General features: G+C 54.2%; 7 protein-coding genes across 7 annotated transcripts; 2 read left to right on the forward strand and 5 right to left on the reverse strand.

Moving 5' to 3' along the window:
• Window positions 1–67: 67 nt before the first annotated feature.
• On the reverse strand, window positions 68–1,514 carry GMORB2_5834 (GNS1/SUR4 family; the record flags this gene model as incomplete). Its single annotated transcript, XM_035467804.1, has 2 exons — window positions 68–685; window positions 747–1,514. The coding sequence occupies 2 exons, from the start codon at window positions 1,512–1,514 to the stop codon at window positions 68–70; spliced, it is 1,386 nt and encodes a 461-aa protein (XP_035322770.1).
• Window positions 1,515–3,548: 2,034 nt separating this feature from the next.
• Window positions 3,549–5,185, reverse strand: GMORB2_5835 (Cytosine/adenosine deaminase or related metal-dependent hydrolase; the record flags this gene model as incomplete). Its single annotated transcript, XM_035467805.1, has 2 exons — window positions 3,549–4,634; window positions 4,727–5,185. 2 exons carry the CDS (start codon window positions 5,183–5,185, stop codon window positions 3,549–3,551), a joined length of 1,545 nt encoding a protein of 514 aa, XP_035322771.1.
• Window positions 5,186–5,513: 328 nt separating this feature from the next.
• GMORB2_5836 (Xanthine/uracil permease) lies at window positions 5,514–7,446 on the forward strand (the record flags this gene model as incomplete). The annotated part of the gene is made up of 4 exons (XM_035467806.1): window positions 5,514–5,651; window positions 5,704–6,404; window positions 6,477–6,936; window positions 7,018–7,446. The coding sequence occupies 4 exons, from the start codon at window positions 5,514–5,516 to the stop codon at window positions 7,444–7,446; spliced, it is 1,728 nt and encodes a 575-aa protein (XP_035322772.1).
• Window positions 7,447–8,244: 798 nt separating this feature from the next.
• Window positions 8,245–9,132, reverse strand: GMORB2_5837 (nuclease domain containing protein; the record flags this gene model as incomplete). Its single annotated transcript, XM_035467807.1, has 2 exons — window positions 8,245–8,655; window positions 8,719–9,132. 2 exons carry the CDS (start codon window positions 9,130–9,132, stop codon window positions 8,245–8,247), a joined length of 825 nt encoding a protein of 274 aa, XP_035322773.1.
• A 488-nt stretch (window positions 9,133–9,620) lies between these two features.
• On the reverse strand, window positions 9,621–10,799 carry GMORB2_5838 (uncharacterized protein; the record flags this gene model as incomplete). The annotated part of the gene is made up of 1 exon (XM_035467808.1): window positions 9,621–10,799. The coding sequence occupies one exon, from the start codon at window positions 10,797–10,799 to the stop codon at window positions 9,621–9,623; it is 1,179 nt and encodes a 392-aa protein (XP_035322774.1).
• Window positions 10,800–11,760: 961 nt separating this feature from the next.
• Window positions 11,761–15,540, forward strand: GMORB2_5839 (uncharacterized protein; the record flags this gene model as incomplete). The annotated part of the gene is made up of 2 exons (XM_035467809.1): window positions 11,761–14,361; window positions 14,434–15,540. The coding sequence occupies 2 exons, from the start codon at window positions 11,761–11,763 to the stop codon at window positions 15,538–15,540; spliced, it is 3,708 nt and encodes a 1,235-aa protein (XP_035322775.1).
• Window positions 15,541–16,152: 612 nt separating this feature from the next.
• Window positions 16,153–17,419, reverse strand: GMORB2_5840 (cytochrome-b5 reductase; the record flags this gene model as incomplete). Its single annotated transcript, XM_035467810.1, has 4 exons — window positions 16,153–16,302; window positions 16,380–16,923; window positions 17,068–17,149; window positions 17,260–17,419. 4 exons carry the CDS (start codon window positions 17,417–17,419, stop codon window positions 16,153–16,155), a joined length of 936 nt encoding a protein of 311 aa, XP_035322776.1.
• Window positions 17,420–22,051: the final 4,632 nt, after the last annotated feature.

Genomic DNA, 22,051 nt, shown 5'->3' on the forward strand with positions numbered 1-22,051 from the left:
TGCACGCATGCACTTCACTTCTCCTTTTTTGTTTTGTTTTGGTGTGTGTTGCGAAAGAGACCAAGATCTACTTTGTAGGGGATCCATTGGAGCTAGAAGGGTTCATGACCATATTCTCACCACCGTAGACCTCCTTCTCGACGCCACGGGCGGCATCCCAGCCAGCCTTCTCGGCGAGGGTGACGTTGCTCAGGCGACGACCCGAGGCGCCCTTGCCCTTGATCTTGCTAGCAGCATTGCTGCGCTTGAGGTAGCTGGCGATGAAGAAGCTGACAAAGAGGTAAGTCAGGGGGGCGAGGTAAAGCACGTTGCCGAAGATAGCGAAAGTCTCGCCGGCGGTGACGATGCAGGGCTGGGAAACGTAGATGATCTCGGTGGCCCCGGTGGCCGAGGCGGTGGCAGCCTTGACGGGGGCGTGGTCGCCGGCGGTACCGAGGACAAGCTGGCGGAGAGAGTCGAATGCGCCTGCGGCGATGGAGGGGACAAGAGTGTTGGCGTCAGCGGCGGCGGTAACGTCGACGTTGTCCGTGGGCGTGATGGTCAGGGGGATGATGTAGGAGACGAAAGAGTGGACCATGGCAAACGAGGCGCCCAGGACGAATTGGGTGATTTGCATCGTGGTCAGCGTACGCTTGACGAAGACGGGGACCTTGATGGAGAAGGCCGTGAGGGTGTAGTAGGTGTACTAGAGATTTTTTTTGTTAGAGTTGGCATTGGGAGAGTGATGGGGAGAGGGGGGAAATTACCATGAGAGCATGGATAAACGAGTTGACGAGGACAAAGATCCAGATGGGGGCCGACATGAAGCGGATACCAGCCCACATGCACACCATAGCGCCAGCGTGATGGTAGGTCTGGAGGGTGGAGCTGGGCTTCCCCTTGGCGAGGATGATGAAAGTGTCGAGGACCTCGTAGAACTTGGAGAGGTAGAAGATCCAACCGTAGTAGGCGAGACCCTCGTTCCAGAGGCGGCCGGGCTGCAGGGGGGAGGGCAGGCCGTCCTGGGAGAGGGTGGGGGCGGCGGGCCCGCCGGCGTGGGAGAGCGAGGTCCAGCTCCGGGAGGCGTCGTCAAAGTAGACGGAGTTGCCGAGGCCGGGCCCTCCGTGGACGCGGCACAGGGAGTCAGCGGTGGCGGCGAGGCCCCCGCCCCCAGTGGTGAAGGGGTTGGCGACGCTCCTCCTCATGCCGCCGAGCATGCCCCAGAAGGTCCAGGCCGAGTAGACGGCCAAGAAGACGTTATGCAGGACGACGAAGGCGAAGAAGGGTCTCGTCCGACTGATGGCCCAGGCGCGCTTCCCGCGCGACAAGTTGTACCGCGTCAGCAGCTTGGCGGCCACGGCGTAGACGGTGGCGATGGTGAGGGGCACGCGGGCGTCCAGGGCAGACACGAAGGCCGGCCCCGGGATGTTGAAGGGGTACATGACCGAGGGGGACTCGACGGTGGGAGGGGGGAGGGGTGCCGGGTGGTTCGTAGGTGGCCAGGTGAAGAGGTTGGATTCGGGCACTGTGCCCATGATTCCTAGGTTTTCCATGTCTGTGTATTCTCTTGACAAGCCGGCGTGTCTGTGTGTATGTATGTGTGTAGGAAGCTAGGGAAATAGTAAGTAGCTAGTCTATCAGACAAGATCTAGTGGACAAGAGAAGAAAGAGATGAGGGAGATGGGAGGACAAGGAAAGAAGAAGGAGTAATACCAGGCAAAGTCAAGGGGGAGAGAGGAAGATGGAAGATAAACAAGAAGAAAAGAGCAGAGAGGGAGGGAGAGGGAGGGAGAGAGGATGAGAGGGGGGAAATGGAAGAGCGGAGGATGAGAGACAAGGAAAAGAGCAATGTTTCTGTTTCGGCTGAGGAGAAGGAGCCGAGAAGAAGTGGATGGGACAAGCGGTTTCTCGGCTCAACAGTACGAGTACGAGAAGGTGCAGTGCTGCTACTACAAGCTACTGATAGGTTAGAAAAATGTTACCTACTGGTTAACACTCTCGGTATTGTTCGATACTGCGAGTTACGGCGTATTGGGAGTCTACGAGTGATCCATACCACCTGTACCAGAGACTATCCAGAACATTGTAATAACGAAGCTAAAGGTTGAGGGTCTACACGACTGATGAGAATTTTGTTGTACCGGAGCTACATTTGACATGTATCGAATACTTTGGGGCGGAAACAAGATGTAATAGAGTTGGGTTGATCGATAATGAAGTCACACCTCTATTATGGATGGTACTGATAGTAGTAGTGCCAGACCCTCGCCCCTCCCCCCCCCCCAAAAAAAAATTAAAAATAAATAAAACACACACAATTGTTGTAAAAGTTCAGAGTGATTTCAAAAGTACGGAGTACCTAGTACAAGATTGTAGCCGCAGAGTGACAGCGGGATAGACTTGGCGGAAGGACCGGGGGGGGGGAAGTTCCCTCACCGCAGGGTTTAGACACCATTGAGCCTCGGCCCAATCATCCGAACACACGGAGAAAGATAGAAAGAGATGATATGAGAATGGGGAAAAGAAAAGGAGGAAATAAGCAAAAGATCAGGTGTTGGTAATTATTATCTCTTGGATTCCATATCGGGTTTCCATCATAAGAAAGACTGTCATCGTAGATACTACTAGTAGATTCAACTCTAATAAGAGTTACCAGGTATCTCTACAGGTACGGAGTAGTGCGGATACTAACAGCAATGCTGCACTAAAGGCTAGCACCGGTACACACGTGAAGTCTTTCCCAAAGCGAAAGCTTGGGGATGCAGCCACACAACAACTTGGACCCCTTTTTTTTCCTGTTTGGTTGGGACCCTGGCCCTTTTTTTTTTGCCGTCACCTTGGTAAGACCGCTATTGACTGCTGCACCTTGAAGAGTTTCCTCGCCACATACATGTATTATTATGTTATTATGTCTTCCTCTCGGTTCCCTTCGCACTGTTGCTCAACGTATGTAATACAGTGGTGATAGGTCTTACTCTGGTAGCCTGATACTGCTACCTACCTACCTACCTAGCAGTAGCTACCTAGTAGTAGCTACCTAGTAGTAGCGATAGTATTTGTGAGGCTTCGAAAGAATTGCTCAGGGCCCTCAACCGGATTGCTAATACCATCTCTGCCTACACTTACAGGTACGTAAACTCCGTACTTCACCCGCCATTTCGCTAACACCCGTCCATTCTTAGCACGTACGATATTACTTGTAGGTACTTCCCTCCCTCCCCCCCACTTTCTGCCCCTCCCCTTCCCCTCCCTTGGCCCTTTATGCCCCGCGAACTCCCCTTTTGTTGGGGACAACGCATTGATGCACCTACGGAGTCATGGACTCGGGTTATTCAACAGCTTTTTTCCCCCTCTGTCCGTGTTGACGCTTTTTACCGAGTAGTGCCTGTGTTACCGGCAACTGCTCATACTACGAATATCACTACGAGAATTCAGCACCGCCCAAAATGCTCCGTATACCCGGAGTTGGTGCTGAACAATCAATTTTTCCCACACACCGTCCTTAACCTACTCGTACTCTTCCGCCATGATCACTTCGTGTTTGTACACCTATGGTCTTCACCTGCGAGCTACGCTTGTGGGCTGCATCTGTCTATGACCCCCCTGGCAGCTTCCCTTGCTCTGGACACCACCTCGGACTCCTCCACCTTCAACAGGCGGCCTCCCTCCACCACCATTACCCCATTCACCATGGTCATGTCCACATCACGCCCTGTACACCCGTGAACCACCGTCGTCGCGGCACTCACTCCTCTGATAGTGACCCTCTCGCTCCCATTCCCATTCCCAGTACCACCTGTAGTCCCATCAGCCTCATCATCACTCGTGGGCACCCACGGCGCAGCCCCGATCCCTGGATCAATCACCACCACGTCAGCCATCTTGCCCACCTCCAGGCTCCCGACGTCGTCGGCCAGTCCCAGCGCCCTCGCTCCGTTGATGGTGGCCATCTCCAGCGCCAGCTCCGCGGGGATCAGCCTGGCATCGCCGTTGACGCCCTTGTGCAGGATGCCGGCCAGGTGCATCTCGCGTATCATGTCGTAGTGGTTGCTGCAGGGCGCGCCGTCTGTCCCCAGGGACACGTTGACCGCGTCTGGCGTGTGCGACAGCATGGCGGGCACAGGCGCCACGCCCGACGCCAGTTTGAGGTTCGATGTAGGGTTGTGCGCTACCGATGTGCCCGTGCTGGCTAGGAGGGGGATGTCGACGTCCGGGTCTAGGTTGACCATGTGTGCCAGGACCAGGTTGTGCGATGGTGGCCGACTTCCCTCTCCTTCTGATACTGCACCCGTCTTGCCGTCGTCCTGCCCCTGCACCTGCACCTGCGCACATAGCCCCGCGTCCCGGACAAACTCCATGGCACTGCATCCGTACGTCTCGTGGTAGATCGTCCGGTCCCGCGGCGCTTCGGCGCAGTGCATCGTGATCGAGATGCCCCCCGCAGCACACGTCTGGCCCAAATCGCGGTAGTGCGAGATGGGCACCCCCCTGGGTGTGCCGGCCGCTGCCCAGACGTGGATCCTACCGTCGTAGCTCCCGTGGTGCTGTCCGTGGGCGCGCAGCAGCTCCGGGGTGGACATGGCCAGTAGATCTGCATCCCTCGGGTCCGAGATGGATAGTTGGCGATTCGTCTCGGCGAACTTGACCAGTTTTCCCTTCATACAAACACATACGCACACACGCACGACTGTTAGCAATTACTACCACTCGGATAATGCGTTAGGTAGAAGCGTGGATTGATGCGTACGAGGCAGGCCCGGATCCCCATCCCCCCCACAGCCTCGCACACATTGTCAAACCCAGCACGGTAGGTTATCATGGGGTCAAGGAAACACGTCGTCCCCGTCTTGAGCATCTCCGCCACCGTCAGCCGCGCGGCGTGGTACCCATCGTAGTCTTCGAAGGACGCCTCGAGCGGCCACACGGCGTCACACAGCCAGTTGTGCAGCGGAAGGTCCTCGGCTAGTCCGCGCAATATGGATTGCACCAGGTGGGCATGCGTGTTGATCAGTCCCGGGATGATGATCTTGCCCCGGCAGTCTATCTCCCGTGTCCCGGGTGGCAGTGATGCCTCGGCGGGGTAGCGGCCTTTGCCGATGGCTGTTATGCGCCGTGCGTCGACGCGGATGTAGCCATTCTGAATGGTCTCTCGTTGCGGGTTGACAGTGATGATTGTCGCACCGTGGAAGATGGTGCACTCGGTCATTGCGGGCATAAAAATGCATGCTCTTGCACCTGCATGCAACGTGAGATGTCGGAATGTCTACAAGTACAAGAAAAGCGGTACACGTCCGAAGATGGAGATTCCCCTGTTTTCCAGCTCTTGCTGCTCGGCCGAGGTGGTGTATCTTTCTGTTGTTACCTGTCAACCTCGGCCGAGGGCATATCAGATTATCGTCGTGCAGATTACATATTACAGATATGTACATTTGACCCTGACCCATTACAGATAAAGGCTGTGGCCATAAATAATACAGCCGCGCTGCAACTCCCATCATGGGCGTTTGTCACAAGGAAACGTACCGCCCATCGTCATGGACGAGAGCCGAGAAAAGGCACCCATAGGGGCACAGCAGGCACCGTCCTCCGAAGACGTGTCTCCCATCCGTGAAACCCAATGGCAGTATCTCCTCCGCTACTTCACCACCCGTCAAGGTTGGATCGGAGACTATGTAATTGGAAACATCCGATGCGTAATACCGCTGGTACCAAGCTGACAGTTAGAACGTGCGCCTCGGAAAAAAGGACTACAGGTATCTCGTCACGCCAAACATATGGCCCCTCAACAAGCGCTACGCCGGCTACCAAGCCCCCTTCTACGGTCTGAATGACGAGGTGCCCATCCTCCTTACCATCATTCTAGGTCTGCAGCACGCCTTGACCATGATCGGATCCGTTGTATCCCCCCCGCTGGCCATCGCCGGCGGCGCATTCTACCTCAACACCAAGCAAACCGAGTACCTCGTCTCGGCGGCCTTCATAACGACGGGCATCGCGACAGCACTGCAGGTGACCAGGATCCACCTGGCCAAGACGCCGTTCTACGTCGGCACGGGGCTCCTATCCGTCGTGGGACCGACGTTTGACATCATCGCCGTGGCGCTGAGCTACGCGGACATGCGGTACGGCAACGGCACCTGCCCTACGGCGGCGGACGGGTCGAGGCTGGCCTGCCCGGATGCGTGGGGAGCCATGCTGGGGACCATGCTGTGTACGGTGTGGATACAGATCCTGTTGTCGTTTGTGCCCCCGCGCGTGCTGAACCGCGTGTTCCCCAAGATGGTCACAGGGAGTCTGCTCCTGCTCGTCGGCGTGTACCTCATCTCCAGTGGGATGAACAACTGGGGGGGCAGCTCCAACTGCAACGGCGGTGAGGGGTACTACGCCTTGTGTCCCAGTGTTGACGCCCCGAAGCCTCTGCCCTGGTGAGCAGTTATTTCCCTGGCATAGGTTGAGATTTCTCTGCTTACGTATATGTACTGATAATGACTACGTAGGGGCCACCCGAAACTCATAGGCCTCGGGTTCAGCGTGTTCGTGACCATCATCATAGTCGACATCCTCGGGTCCCCGCTCATGCGCTCCGCCTCGGTCGTCTTCGGTCTGGCCGTGGGTTGCGCCATCTCCGGTGCCACGGGGTACTGGTCCCGCGATGACATCGACGCCGCCCCCGTGGCCACGTTCCTCTGGGTGGAGACGTTCAGCCTGTCGGTCGACGGAGCGCTGGTCCTGCCGCTGCTCATCATGTTCGTGTGCCAGGCCGTCAGCTGCATGCCGGATATCCTGGCCACGGCGGAGCTTTCCGGCGTGGAAATTGACGGGGTGGACTTCAACTCGCGCATCCAGGGAGGCATACTGTGCGACGGGTTGGGAAGTCTAGTCAGCGCGTTGGGCACCGGCCTTCCCATGGTCAGCCAAGCTGGTAACAATGGCGTTATTTCGCTGACTGGCTGTGCGGTGAGTCTAGACACCTTTCACTACTGAAATTGACACTTGAACGAGAATATGTATGTACTGATATGCGATGGTGAGAGTTAGAGCCGGAGGGCGGGTTGGTGCGCTGCCGCATTCCTCGTTCTCATGGGTATATTCGGCAAATTCGGCGCCGTCTTTGGATCCATGCCACCCTCTGTGCTGGGTGGCATGCAGGTCTTCCTGTTCAGCACCATTGTCGTGGCGGGCATCCGCGTGCTCAGCTTTGTCGAGTTTACGAGGCGCAATCGGTTCATACTCACCGTCGCGCTTGGCGTCGGCTTCATGGACATTGTGTCGCCCAGCTGGTTCAGCCAGATCCTCGCGTACCAAGGTTCCAATGTGAATCTTGCCGGTTTCGAGCAGGGTATCAATCTGGTGGTCGAGACGCCGTTTATCATTGCTGCTGTCATAGGGGTGGTGCTCAACTTGGTGATTCCCGGGAGGCATGAGAAGGGTTCGAGTGCCAGCTCTCAGGTGGCTCTTCCATTGTAAACGGTGCCAATGTATATAGAAGCTATGTCTTATGATGCGAACCACGCGCAACTATACCGAAGTACCATAGCCTAACTATGACCGTGTAATATTAGACTCTACTAATAAGAACCCTAGATGGTGGCAGGGGTTTCCTTTCTCGGCCGGGTTGGGACTCTCCAACATCCATATACACATGCTACATAGGCTTCCGTGCTTGCATACATGCACGACACAATTACTGGGGAAAGCCGATAACTCGTGGACCTTACAGACGAGCTGACAATATTTTAATTCCGCAGAGACGGGAACGATGGCGACACTGTTCAACCTGTAGTCCACTGGCGTCTTGGAAGTTTAGTGTGGATCTTATCATCTGTTAGCCAGTAGTGTATTATACGTATTACGTATATGTACGATGTGGATGATGGTAACGGGGTCAATCTTTGTGGGTGCATCCTCCGACATATGAAGGGCCTACAAATATTCCATCACTTGCCGACAACCTCAGATACACACCTCAGGTATACGGAAGGGAGAGGCTTTCTCACAAGACCGCGAGCCTACCTTCGTATTGTCATAGCTTTTCAACCCCGAGTCTTCACACTTCCTCGCACCGAATCTCAGATGCCGTCTGGTCGGAGCATGGCGCCTTCTATCGTCTCTTATGGCCGGACGGACGGTAGTCCTTACGTCGTACACTTCTTCCGTATAATGATATGGATGTATATTCAGAGTGTAGTAGCAAACATCGTCACCCTGTAATAATATGATGTCCCCCTTCCCTCCCCCCTCCCTCCCCTCCACCCGCATCTGACATCACTTACCTCCCTGATCCTGGCCAGCCCATCTGGTCTTATACTCCCTAGGGCTCTCGAACTCGCTCGCCTTACCAGACCACATACCAAGACGCTTCTTCTTGGCCTTAGCCTCGGCCTTGACGTAGACATCCTTCAATCCGCCAAACTCGGCTCCGGACTTGGCCTCGTACGTGGTGGCCAGTCCCCTCTTGACCATCTCCAGCCCTACATTCTTGCGTAGCAGGAACCGCCGCACGTATACTGTCGCCACGATACGGTTGTATTGGTCTCGCTTGTATGGGTACGCCCGGACGTTACGGTTGTGAATGTACGCTCGAAGCCACTCGAGGGCCTCGGACGAAAACGGTTGCGCTGGCTTACCAAAGTGAGCTCCCTCAGGGGCATCGACGCCAGCTAGTCGGACAGATATCTACGCGTTGTCAGAAAGAAGTTGAGAAAGTAACACTGCGAGAGATAAGGGGGGCAAGCGTACCGTCCGGTCCTTGAGCTGCTTCCTCCCCGTAGGGACGCTCCGTAGCCATCCCCACCCCACGGCTTTACCCCCCGGCGTATGGAACAGGTGGAAATTGTCTCCATCCCCCACGCTCGTCACCCGCCCGAACAGACTCCTGCTCCGGAAGAAAGACGGCCGAACGAACGCCGCGCCCGGTATCCGCCGGAGGTAGTTTGCGTACAGCTGCAGTGCTCCCATGCTCGCCAGCGAGCACACCACCACGGGAGCCCACTCCTGCGCTGCGCCGAAGGCCTTGGCCGGCTGGCCTATCGTGTCGGTCCATGAGACTGGCTGTCGAGCGTCGGAGGGGGGGATGTCAGTCGTGCGTGTCGATGCCCGCTCATCCTGACGATTCGCATCGGCGCCCTGGCCACTGCCAAAGGGCCATACCATTCTTCGTTGGGGCCGTCGGGCGCGTCGTCGTGGGGCTTTGGCTGGCGTTTGATGCCGGTGACAGGTTTTGTCGCGTTGTCGCCTACCTACACCGCCGTCCCACTAAGCTGATAGCCCAGCGCGGTCTCCTGGTTGCAGGCACGTCACGATACGTGCATTGTGAGCAACGCAGAAGGATAGTAAAAATAGCAAGTCGGTTGTTCAAGTATTTATTTCATAAACGGCATTGAGCAAAATACTAGTAAGTTTCGGAGATGGAATCGAGCGTACATATTCCACCCCATCCATGGAGATTTCAGCCTGCATGGTCATGTGATGGATCGCCCAAAACAATATCATAGAAAGCCCCGGGACAACTGCTCCCTAGTTTTAAGTCCTCTAGTTCACAGCAAACATCGTCATAGTCCTAGTGAATCGGTACCGGTACCTCTGGCCTATACTCTTCAGAGTTATCATCACTGGAATTAGTGGTCGGTGTTCTGTCCATGTTAGCATCTCCCATTCGAACGCAGGGTAACACCGGTATCGTACTCTGCCTGTCGCGTCACGTACCTCCTTTCCCAGTCGGCGCGCATCGTTTCCCTGCAGAATGGGCCGCTCTCAAAGGCCTGGAACAGCTTGTCTCCATCATCAGACACGTCGGGAAGCCTTCCCAAGGGAATATGCACGCCATTCATGGCGCCTCCGCGCAAGGCTGACTCTTCTGAAATTGAAGACGCAGTCGGTACCACGACCATAGCACCAATCTGATTAGGCTGGGGAGCGTCTTGTTCCCAACGTCGAGAGCGGTATCGAGAGCGAAACTGTAGTGAAATCCCGTCCACAGAAGTCAGATGTGACTCCCCTGGCAGGTCGTAGTCGTCGCTGTGGACCGTGGCGGCACCCGATTTTATGGACGGGGTATCGTCGTCCTCGTTCCGGATCCTAGTTGGCGACTGCTGCTGCTGCTGCTGCTCCGGTTCACAGGAAGGCACGAGGCGGATACCGCCGTATCTGGTAACGGCGCTGGCGACGGGGGCCCTCTCATCCCTGCTCTGGGGAGGAGAGCCGGTGTGTGGTGTTGTGCTGCGTTGTCGTTCGTCGTTGCTCGCGATAGTGGACGCCCTGCCCGTCGGCATGTTGAACGTGCCAACGGAGCGGTTCCTCCACGTCGACTGCGGACCCTCCTGAGTCTGTGCCCTCGGATAGTTGACTGGGTGAGAGGATAGGGGTGGAGGAAGAAGGCCAGGCCCTTCGTGTATGCCCAGCGGTGGCGCTTCAGGACCGTAATATGGACCCGACATGCCTGCCCCTGCTATCATGTGTATATTGTGGTCGTAGGGGCCTGGGAGAGTCTCTTGGGGATATGTCCGCAGCGCATCTATGGAGTCGATATTGCTATATAGTACTGGCTGGTACAGGATCCGGAGAGGATAGCCGGGCTGCTTGTAGGCGACGGGGAGCTGTCCTGCGACCATATTGGGGGGCAGCCGCGGATTCCTGCGCATCCTGCGACCTCCGGGGAGAGACACGGAGAACTGTACCCGATGAGAACTTGCTGCCCTGCCCATATAGCACATCCAGGATATGGACAGAACGATGATGACGACGGCGGCGCTGAATATGATGCCGAATTTCTCGGCCACGGTCAGACAGTGCCATCCGAAGCACCTGGGTTCGGGGGACATGGCGACCGTTCGCCCTGCGGTGAGGATATTGTGATGGTTACCGAGAGCGGGTGATATGGGTTCCCAGTGCTGAATCACCCTACAGAGATATCAGATATAGGGAAATTCCTAGGATGACGGGGAAGAGGTGAGTGTAAACGGTTGGATGCGTGCCCTTCGCAGCTGTTGACAGCAGCTGGGCGAACACCCCTTTGACTTACAGCTGCTTGATGGGTACAGAACATGGAACATGATGGGTGTTAGAGCTCTCACTGTCCGTCGATCAATTGATTTATCCCTAACCTCGATATACGCAGTCTATTTACTCTCCCGATGCCAAGTCAGTTCAATGTTGACAGTTGCAGTACGTATATACAACAGCCAGCGTGATCAACGGGGGCGATCGACGGGGGCAAACATGTTAGAAGACAGGAGAGAAGCCTACCGTTATGCCATTTGCCTGCATAACCACCATTATTTCACCCTTTTAGTTCATCTTTTTCGTTCTTATAACTTAAGATACGGAATCGTGAACGTACGAGTAAATGTGAACGAGTGCAAAGCGCAAGAGAGACCCACTTCTTACCCTTTTTTGTACACAGTACGTGAGTTTCCTCGCTCATGCACGGACCATTTAGCTGCTGGCTCTGGGAAAGCGTGGCGCTGCCTCAGACGGCTTCATCTCTCTGGCTTTCCTTCGTCTTACCCTCTTCCACGACACACAATTATCGACGCCCGCGCTACTGATACTGTTCGCTGCTGAATCATGATTTGTGCCATAAAATTTGGTCCGTGATCTTTACCCACAGACTCATCGACGGCCCTCTAAGGGAGCTGCGCATCTGGCGCGACGCGTCGATCTTGCAGCCTCTGACTGTTTTTCGACGCCGACATCCTCTCCTCCACGACCGCATCGGGACAACAACGATTCATCAAGGGAAAAAGAAGGAGATTTGAGAGAGGAAAGGACACGATACAGACCATGGCCGCTACTCTGAAAAATGGGAGCGCCAACGGCGCTGCGAAGGACCATGGCCCCGTCAGCCTTCGCTTCTCCGATGTCCCCCCTGCCATCGAAGTCCCCGTCCAGGGCGACCAGGAGGACGAGGCTGTCGAGATTGACCTTATGGAACTGGGCGACGACCCTACCGAGCTCTGTACGCTTTTCGAGAACGAGAAGGCCGCCAAGCCTTACTGGATGACGGTCGCCCTGGCCTACGCCAAGCAGGGCAAGGTCGACCATGCCATCGAGATGCTCATGCGCGGCAGCAGCACCATTCAGGCCGGCGGAAGCACCAGCCAGCGCGACAAGGTCAGCATGATTTGCTGCCTGTGCTGGATGTATCTCTGGAAGAGCCGTGAGGCGCCCCGAGTCGCCCCCGAGGGCTCCAGGTTCTCCGACGCCAAGACAAAGGAGTACTACCTGCAGCTGGCCACCGCGTCCCTCAACGACGCCGCACGCCTGAACCCCTCGTTCTCACCCATGTATCTCGCTCGAGGTGTCCTACTCCTACTACGCGCTTCGCTGCAGGCCCCGCCCAAGACGGCTGGCGGCCCCGGGTCTGAAAAGTACGAGCTTCTGAGAACCGCCATCAAGGCCTTTGACGACGCCCTTCGTGTTTCCCAGGGGAAAAACATGCTGGCTCTTCTCGGAAAGGCTCGTGCCTTCTTCTCAATGCAAAAATACGGCGAGGCTTTGACCCTGTACCAGGACGTCGTCCTCAAGATGCCCGACCTGGTCGACCCTGATCCGCGCATCGGCATCGGCTGCTGTCTCTGGCAGCTGGGCTACAAGGAGGATGCCAGGGCCGCCTGGGAGAGAGCTCTGGAGCTCACACCAAACTCCAAGATTGCCAACATCCTCCTGGGCCAGTTCTATCTCGACTCCAGCGGCCACGTCCCCGTCAACAGTGACGAATTCCTTGGTCTCTACAAGAAGGCCATGACTGATTTCACACAGAAGGCCTTCAAGCTGGACAAGGACGAACCACTCACCTGCTCGACGTTTGCCAGCTACTTCCTATCTCGCAAGAACTGGGACAACGCCGACAAGCTTGCCCACAAGGCCATTCAGTATACCGACGTCAACGCCATCGCCAGTGATGGATGGTACCTCTTGGCGCGCAAAGAGCACTTTGCCGGCAATGCGGACCGCGCTAGCGACTATTACCGACGCGCGGATGACGCTCGCGGTGGCACGGACAGTGGACATCTGCCGGCTAAGTTTGGTGCTGCCCAACTCTCCGTTCTGAAGAATGACCTCGGCGAGGCCAAGCTTCGCCTCGAGAAGATGATTCAGCAGTCGCGCAACTACGAAGCCATGATTCTCCTCGGCACCCTGTATGCCGAGGAGGTATTCGCCAATATCGACAGCGGTTCCAATGAGGACAAGTCGGCCGAGATGAAGAAGGCCTTCTCATACCTCGAAAGCGTCCGTAGCGCCTGGAAGGACTCCAAGAAGTCCCTGTCTCCCGATCCGTCCGTCCTGCTAAATCTGGCCCGCCTCTACGAGACAGAGAATCCGGAGAAGGCACTCCAGTGTCTTCAGCAGGTGGAGCAGCTGGAGCTGGACGAGGTCCCCGAATCAGAACGCCCCGAGGGTGTCACTGATGAGGCTGAGATTCGCTCGGCTCTTCGCAAGTTCCTCCCGCCGCAGCTCCTCAACAACATCGGCTGCTTCCAGTTTCAGGCCGAGAAACACGAGCTGGCCAGCGAAATGTTCGAGGCTGCCCTGAGTGCTTGCGTTCTGGTTGGTGAGAAGGATCCCACTGCCGAAACGGATCCCCTCGTCTCGACGATTAGCTTCAACCTTGGTCGTAGCTACGAGACTAGAGGCTTCCTGGACAAGGCTGCTGAGGTCTACGAGGGCCTTCTCGCACGTCATGAGGACTACACTGATGCCCGTACGAGGCTGGCGTACATCAAGCTGCGACAGCATCCTAATAAGGGAGGCCCCGATGCTGTCGCCAAGCTGTACCAGGAGAACACGAGCGATCTTGAGGTCCGGGCCCTGTATGGCTGGTACCTGGGCAAGGTCCACTCTAGGAAGCGGCCTGCCAATGTCACCGAGGACCACGAGTTCCGTCACTACAAGCACACTCTCCAGAACTATGACAAGCACGACCGCTACGCCCTGGTGGGGATGGGCAACCTGTACCTGATGCAGGCAAGGGAGATGCGCCGCGATACGGAGACCGATAAGCAAAAGCGCAGCGCCGTCTATGGTAAGGCTGTCGAGTTCTTCGAGAAGGCCCTGTCGCTCGACCCCAAGAACGCCTACGCCGCGCAGGGCGTCGCCATCGCCCTGGTCGAGGACAAGAAGGACCTCTCCAACGCCCTCCCCATCTTCCACAAGATCCGCGAGACAGTCAAGGACGCCCACCTCTTTGTCAATCTCGGCCACATATACTCGGAGCTTCGCCAGTACACCAAGGCTATCGAGCACTATGACATTGCGCTGTCAAAGGAAGGCAAGACCAATGACCCCGTCATTTTGGCCTGCCTTGGTCGAACTTGGCTCAACAGGGGCCGGTCAGAACGCAACATTGAAGCCTACGACAAGGCTCTCGAGTGTGCCCAGAAGGTAAGATATATCGTGGGATGTATCATCGACGAATGCATTCGGACAGCCGACTAACCAGCCGGCTTACTATAGGCACTGGAGACTTCCCCTGAGCAAGTCCACTACAAGTTCAATGTGGCGTTTGTGCAGATCCAGCTGGTGACGGCAATTCAAGGCGTGCCGGAACAGAAGAAGACGACCGAGCAGCTAGAGAAGGCGTCAGAGGGACTGGAAGCCGCCATTGCATCACTGGATGAGATCGCAGCACACCCCCAGACTCCCTACCCCAAAAATGACATCGAGCAGCGCGCCAGCATGGCACGCAACACGCTGCGCAAGCAGCTTGAGCGTGCCATCAGCAAGCAGAAGGAATGGGAGGAGGCCAACAAGGAAAAGGTTGAGGAGGCACGCAGGCAGCGTGAGGCAGAGCAGAGGAAGCGCGAGGAGGAGAAGGAGAAGAAGCTGGCCCAGGAGCGTGAACGTCAAGAGCAGCTTCGAAAAGACCGCGAGGAGATGCTAGCAAAGGGCCGCGAGCTAGCCGCGCTGCGAGACAAGGAGCGCCAGGAAGAAGAGAACCGCAGGGCGGCTGAGTACACGACGGACGAGGAGACGGGCGAAAGGGTCAAGCGCAAGCGCAAGTCCGCACCACGCGCCTCGGGCGAGGGCAAGCCCAAGAGAAGCAAGAAGAAGAAGGCGGCCGTGTCGGACGACGAGGACGACGAAGAAGGTGACGAGGAGCAGAACAGCAGCCCGGCCAAGAAGAAGCGTCGCCTGACCAAGAAAGAGACAACGGTGGCGACCAGCTCCAAGTACAAGTCTGCCGAAATTATTGTCGACAGCGACGACGAGGATGGCGATGACGATGACGACGCTGCCGATAAGAATGACGACGACGACGACGACGATGCCCTCGAGCGTGCTGAGAAGAATATTGGACGCGAGGACACGCCCCTGTCAGAAGTCGACGAGGGCGATGTAGGCGGCAGCAAGAATGACAAGATGGATGTCGACGAGGAGGGCAAGAGTGGTGGTGACGATGACGACGAAGTGTCCGCGCCACGTCACAAGAGGGTGTCTCGCAGGGGTCGCGTGGTCGACAGCGACGAGGAAGAGAATGGTAGTAATAGCGATGATGAGGATGTTGCGCCTGCCAAGACGAATGGGGGGGCTGACACTAGCATGGCCGAGGATGACGAATAGTGCCTGTCTTTGTTCTTGTTGTTTGAAAGACGATGACTTGAACATTTTTTTTCCTTTTCTCCTACTTGTTGTACAAATATATCACCGTTTAAAAAAAGGAGGAGCAGTTGTTCAAAGAAGTGAAAAAGAAAGAGATCTAAAAAAGGATGAGGGTCGAGAAAGATAGGGTTACTGTCGTATATTGCCATAATGCCTGCCTTTCGAGTCTCAAAAAAAAACCTTGGTATCATTTCCTCTCATTTAAAATCCTAGACTAAAAATTCCTTCTTCCGCCTTTTTGTACTGGAAAAGGTATATATCTCGCTCATACTATCCCACCCTCATCAAGTAGATGATGACATTATAGCCATTCTTCCTCTCTGTTCTCCCAGACTTTTTGTTTTTAAAGGGAAGAAAAAAAGAAAGGAGAAGAGAAGATAAAGGTCCTCCAAAGATGTCATTTACCATGTTTCGGCTTTTAAAAGCAATGCAAGATGTCTTTTCTTATCTCAAGAACACATATCAGGGAGGGAGAGAGATGACTGGTAAAACATGGTATCCAATGAATCGATGTGGTGGCTTCCTTTTTTCCCTTCTTATGTCTTGTTGACCAAAGGGTAGAGAAGGGGGACCTTAGAAAGCAAAGACCTGGTCCTCGAGCTTGCTGACGGGACGGGCCTTCTTGAAGCCGAGGCTCTCAGCAGCCTTCTTGATGCCGCTAACCATTGGAGGAGGGCCGCAGAGGAGAATCTTAACGTCATCGGCGGGCTTGGGCAGCCATTTCTAATATTTTGTGTTAGAGGTTTCACGTTAAGAAGAGGTGTACCGCACAAAGAGAGAGAGAGAGAGAAGGAACAAACCTCGACCATGTCGGCAGTAACGTAGCCGACACCACCGGTCCATCCCTCCGGGGGCTTGTCGAGGACGTAGTGGATTCGGATGCCTTCGTCCTCATTTGCGAGGGCGTCGAGGTCCTCCTTGAGGAGTATGTCCTGGGGGGTGACGTTGGCGAAGATGAGGTCGACCTGGGTCCTGTCGCCGGCCTCGCGGCCGCGGACGATGGCGCGGATGACCTGAAGCATGGGGGTGATGCCGGTGCCGCCGGCCACCATGCCGAAGTGGCGGACCATGTTGGGGGTGTAGACGAAGGCGCCCTTGGGGCCGCGGACGCGGATCGTTTGGCCGACCACCAGGGAGGCCATGTACTTGGAGATGTTGCCTTGGGGGTACGACTTGATGAGCACGTCGAAGAAGCCGGGCTGGTGGTCGCCCGAGATGGGCGTGTACGAACGGACAATCTCCTTGGTGGTGCCGTCGGGCTGGGGGCAGGGGGCACCGATCGAAATATGCTGGCCGATAGGGAGTCCGAGGATCGAGTTACCAGAGGGAAGCTTGAAGCGGTAGCTGTTTTTTTTTTTGGGGGGGGGGAGGGGGAGCGTATTGTCAGTAACCCTGCGTCCGGGGGCTTTTTCGGTATTCGGCATTTGGGGCGTGGCGCGCGCGCATCTAGCTCGCAGAGGGGAAGGGGGAGGAAGAGAAAGAACTCACATGGCTACATTGTGAGAGATGATGGTCTTCTCCTCGAGAGGGAACTCTTGGAATACGTCGGGCTTGAGAACAGCATTGACACCTATGCAGATAAAAAGGGTAAATACGGTTAGTCGGCTGTGGTTCGGTTGTCTGATGCGTGCGAGATTGGGGGGAGGGGAGATGATATGTGATTGAGACACAAAAACTCACGAAGGCTGAAGTAGTTCCAGAGGCCGAACAAGGCGGCCAGAACGGCAGAGTAAGGAGCCCACTCCTTCTTAACGATGAAGGTGCCAACGACCAGAAGTGCAGCGGGGATAATTATATAGTCCCGCTGGAGCTTGAATGTCTGAGTATCGAGGGTGGACATGATGGGCAAGCTCGGGATGAAAGCTTCTTTGTCCCCGATGGGGAAGGGGTATAAGAAATGGGTGGTGGGGGAGGAAACAATAAAAAAAAGATTGAACCTCAGCGCCGAAGAGAGCAGCTGGGTGTTTTTTTTTTTGGCTTTTTTTGTTTTCCTTTGTCGCGACACACACAAAAAAAAAAGAAAGAAAAGAAAAGGTTGGTGTAAGGAAGAGGATGGGGATAGGAGTAGAGAGTGGGAGGAGGGGTTGTTGGGGAAGATTGGGCCAAGAGTGGAGGGCGTTCCGATCAACGGATAGATGTCTGCTATTATTGAGAGCTAATAACCACCACCACTTACCGAGACAGTGGTTAGTTGAGCCCTGGTCTTACTTAAGATACTCTTCTACTCTATGACCGCTATTTTACAATTCATGATTACTGCGGAAAGCGTCAAAAGAACAGATTTCTTTTAATTTTCTTTTTGTGTTTCTACGAAAAACACCCAACTTAAAAAAAGGACCCTTGACCGCACAAAATGTTTGGCTCGAAATGGCAAAGGCGGTGAGCAATGGCATTGTTGATTACCCGGTACCAGAATCCAACTGGTTTTTTCTTTCTTTGGTTTTCTTTTGTCGTACAAGTCAGAATAATGTAATAGAGTTGAAAGTTTAAATTCCATACATATATGATTGATCGTTTCTTTCTTTTTCTCGTCTTATCAATGATCGTTACAAGTAAGCGTAAACATTGTATTACTGGGCACTCGTCCCTTGCGTATGCACGTGTATACTGATCGGGTGTGTGTGTGTGTGGGTGTATGGCAGACCTCGGTCTTGGTGACAGAGCAGCGGGTAAGATTTGAGAATCAGGCAGGAGGGGTCCAAGGCCAGGGAAGCAACTGCCAACACCACAAGATGCGGATCAAGACAATGTTTTGCCGTGCACAACTTATTCCGGTATGGTGTAGTGGCTAACATTTCGCGCTCTCATAACTTGAGGGAACATCTTCCGCGGAGCCCAGGGTTCGATTCCCTGTACCGGAGTATCCTTTTTTTGCTTTGTCCTGTTACAGTCTCCCTTTTTTTTATTTTAGAGACCGTTGACAGAGGGCTTGCTTGTATCCAACTTTGTCGTCCCTAGTAGTCCCTAGTAGACGGGGGAAATCCTCAACGTTCCTTGGGCATCCGTTACTAGTGACGACACACAGATGCAGACACAGGCACAACACACAGACGCAGGCATACACACAGACACACATGCTCGCGATCAGTCATCATAAGGGTGGCAGGATGATCTCATTCGAATGCAGCCTACTTTCAGGCACCTGACGATCAGGCAGCAAATCGTGCATTAGTACCACTACTCATACTCACAATCACTTCCAATAAGTATCAGGAGCTGACCTTTGCTTTTCCTTCTCCTCCTATTGCCACCATATCCTTCCCGTGGTGGATTGGCTGGACAAACTACGAGCAAGCGTTTAGCTCCATTGCTCTCTTCCCCATCGTATCATACAAAGATCATAGGTGCCGGGGCTGGCAAGCTGGGAAACCTTTTCGAAAGACAGAATGTCTCCTCTCATCTTCTTCTCCATGACATACCGCAATTGGCCTCCTTAGCTGAACCAACGACACGAAAGAAAACCGCCGAAAGGCAGACGAGATGGGTGGGCGTTACGTGAAAAGGAGATCGGCAAGGGCCCAAGGCCCAAGGCTGCAATATTCGTCGTGTATGACTTCATGGTGGGTTTATCTTAATGGTAATAGAACTATTATAATGTTATTACTCCGTACTACCTGTACAGGTAGGTCAAGGCTTCGGTTCAGCATGCCCGTTATTCTTGCTTTACCAGTCTCTTTTTACTTCTCATCCAGCTCGTAAACGGGCATGTGTGTTTTCAGAAAAAAAAAAAAAGCCTAAAAAACCCCCCTCCCCCCGGTATCTTTCTAACCTTGATCGGAGATGCTTTCCGATCGGATGAAAACGCATTGTGAAAGAGAGAGAGTGGAAAGGACGGATACTGTCCTCCGTGATCGATGCTAAAATTTTGGGGGCGTGGTTCGTGCGGAGGAGGGTTTTACATGTATGTAGTAATATATTGTTTATTATCACTACGAGTAGTCAGCTATGGATATATGGTACCCTCCCCATGGCGTCACACCTACGAGCTGGATAGACTTTTCCTTTACGAGAGAGAGGGAGAGAGAGAGAGAGAGAGTCCGTACTCGTACACGAAGAGACCTAAAACACTTTTATCCGTATATACATGTTTTTTTCTTCTCCAATTTTTCTTTATGCTTTGGATACATCCACGAACACCTAATGGATCGTCGCCACTCAATGGGCTGGAAAACATGAGGTTGGACTAAGCCTTTCTTTTTCTTCTCTGCTCCCCCCCCCCCCAAGTGGGATCTCTGACCGTAGCCGCTTCGCTACGGCCATCATCAGCCAGCTCGTCCTTTTCTTTCTTAATCGCCAACCCCGATGCGGCGACTGAGGGAAAGGGGAGAGGGAAGGTAGAATGAAGGAAGAATGAGGGAAGGATGAGTGGGGGAGGAGGCAATAAAAGACAAAGCTTGTCGTCTCGTCTGACAAAACAAGTCGACGACGACTGCGTTTCGGCTACGATGAAACGGAGCAAGCAAATCCCGACCTTGATCCAAAATCAATGCATGCAAGTCATGGACGACCATCGTAATGATTATCGTCGGCTCCGACCAGGTAGGTGGGTGGGAGCTAAGCAGGAGAGAGGCTGGCTGGCTGGCGGGGACACGAGGGACGTGTGTGTGTGTGTGGGGGGAGGGGCTGCACAGACCGCAGAAGTCGTAGCACGAGGTTGAGGACTCAGCCAAGTACGTATAATACTGTGATCACTATGAGCTATTCCCATTCGTAGTCCTTATTACGGGGGGATGGGGTTGGATTAATATTGGGCCCAACAAGCCTCGCCTCTCTCCCCCGAGACTCTGACGGTACAGCTTGGCTCTGTGTGTGTGTGTGTGTGTGTGTGTGTGCGTGCATACGTATGTACATGCATCCATCGTCCCACTCTCTCCCTCTCCTTCCCACTCAGCCTCGCAGTAGAAAGCAGGGTGTTGTGTCCGATGTCCGGTGGCCCCGTTGCTAGCTTCGTATTGTGATATATGGAGATGGTAGGATCGGACAATCCACTCTGGAAGAGAGAGAAAAAGCTAGAGAGAGAGGGAGAAGAATCGTCACGTACTAGTCCGTGAGAGGAAATCCATGGTGTTGAGATATCCCTGTACTTGTACCGATCGGCGATCATGGCTACTTCCATGGTAGTGATACTCTGTACCTGTGGTAAGAGAAAAAAAGAAGGAGGAAAAGAAAAAAATAAAGAAAAAAATAAAGCCAAGAAAAATAACGCTTCTGCCTTTGCTGTAAATATCCGTACGAGCCGACCAGAGTGACATGGCCGACCATGAAGACGCTGCTAGCTCATATGCACATGAGCAGTCAAAAGGCCACTTCTTGTGCATGGCATTTCCATCTTTCCCATCCTCACTCTCTCTCTTCTCTCGGTCTCTTTCTTCTCTTCTTCTATCCTTCCCACTCTCTTTTTTTCTCATCCATCCACTCTCCTCCTCCTCCTCCTCATCTTCTACACCTCTCCTCCCTACCTTGATGACCCGGTTTTCCCGCTCAGTCTCTCTTGCCTCGCATCTCATATAACCTGTCCCTCTTATTATTGTTTTAAAATCCCTCCCAATTTTCCTTCCGGCATTTGCATCTTTCGATCTGCTCTCACGACTGCTACGGTTATTCCTACTCGAAACCGAACTACGAGTACCTACCAGCTATTTTGACCCTTGGCTTCCAAACCCAGCCCACCTTGGTTCCCCGTTCGGAAGCTCCAGTTTCTCGAGTACGACATCGGACACACACACACACACACACACACACCAACCAGTTCCTTATCAACTCGCTCCCCCACCGCCGCCGTCACCCGCGCGCCCCGCCTTCTCGGGTTTTGGGAGCACGCCTTTCTCACTTGTTATTATCATTTTTCTTCAATGTGCAACACTTACGCACACACACAAACACACGCTCTCCCCCTCCATTTGCGACAACCCTTTCCTTTCCCTTCTCTCTCCCTCACATGGGTCCTAATTTGAGAGGAAAGGAATAAAACCCGGCTTTCAATATAAGGGACCCAGCTACAAAACAAAACAAAAGACAGCTACTTCGATAACGCACAGCCCTCGCCGTCCAATCTCCCCCCCCCCTCCCCTCCCAAAAAAAAACATTAAAACAAGACCTTGGTTTTTTTCTTCTCTTGTCTATGTGTTTTGCTGCTTTCCATCCTTCTTTTCCGCCTGCTCTCTGCTCCCATTCCGCATTCGGCTTCGCACAAGCACAAGTTCGGCGACCGACTGACGGGAAGCCGCCTCAAGCGTCGATCCCTGCATTCCTGTTGCACTCACATCACACACACACACTCTCCTCCCCCCACGGCGGATCGCATACCAGTCATCGAAAATCTGTCAAAAGAACACTAGTAAAGTCACGGTCAGACCTTATTCGTCAGAACAAACGTACCTGGGAGGGAAGAAAGTTGTTGATTGCTCTGTGTCAAACCAAACTTCTCCCTCTCTCTCCCTCTTCACATCGGCAGGGCCAAACCACCAATCTT

Source organism: Geosmithia morbida (assembly GCF_012550715.1).
Source record: "Geosmithia morbida isolate 1262 chromosome Unknown scaffold_4, whole genome shotgun sequence".
Classification (NCBI taxonomy): Eukaryota; Fungi; Ascomycota; class Sordariomycetes; order Hypocreales; family Bionectriaceae; genus Geosmithia; species Geosmithia morbida.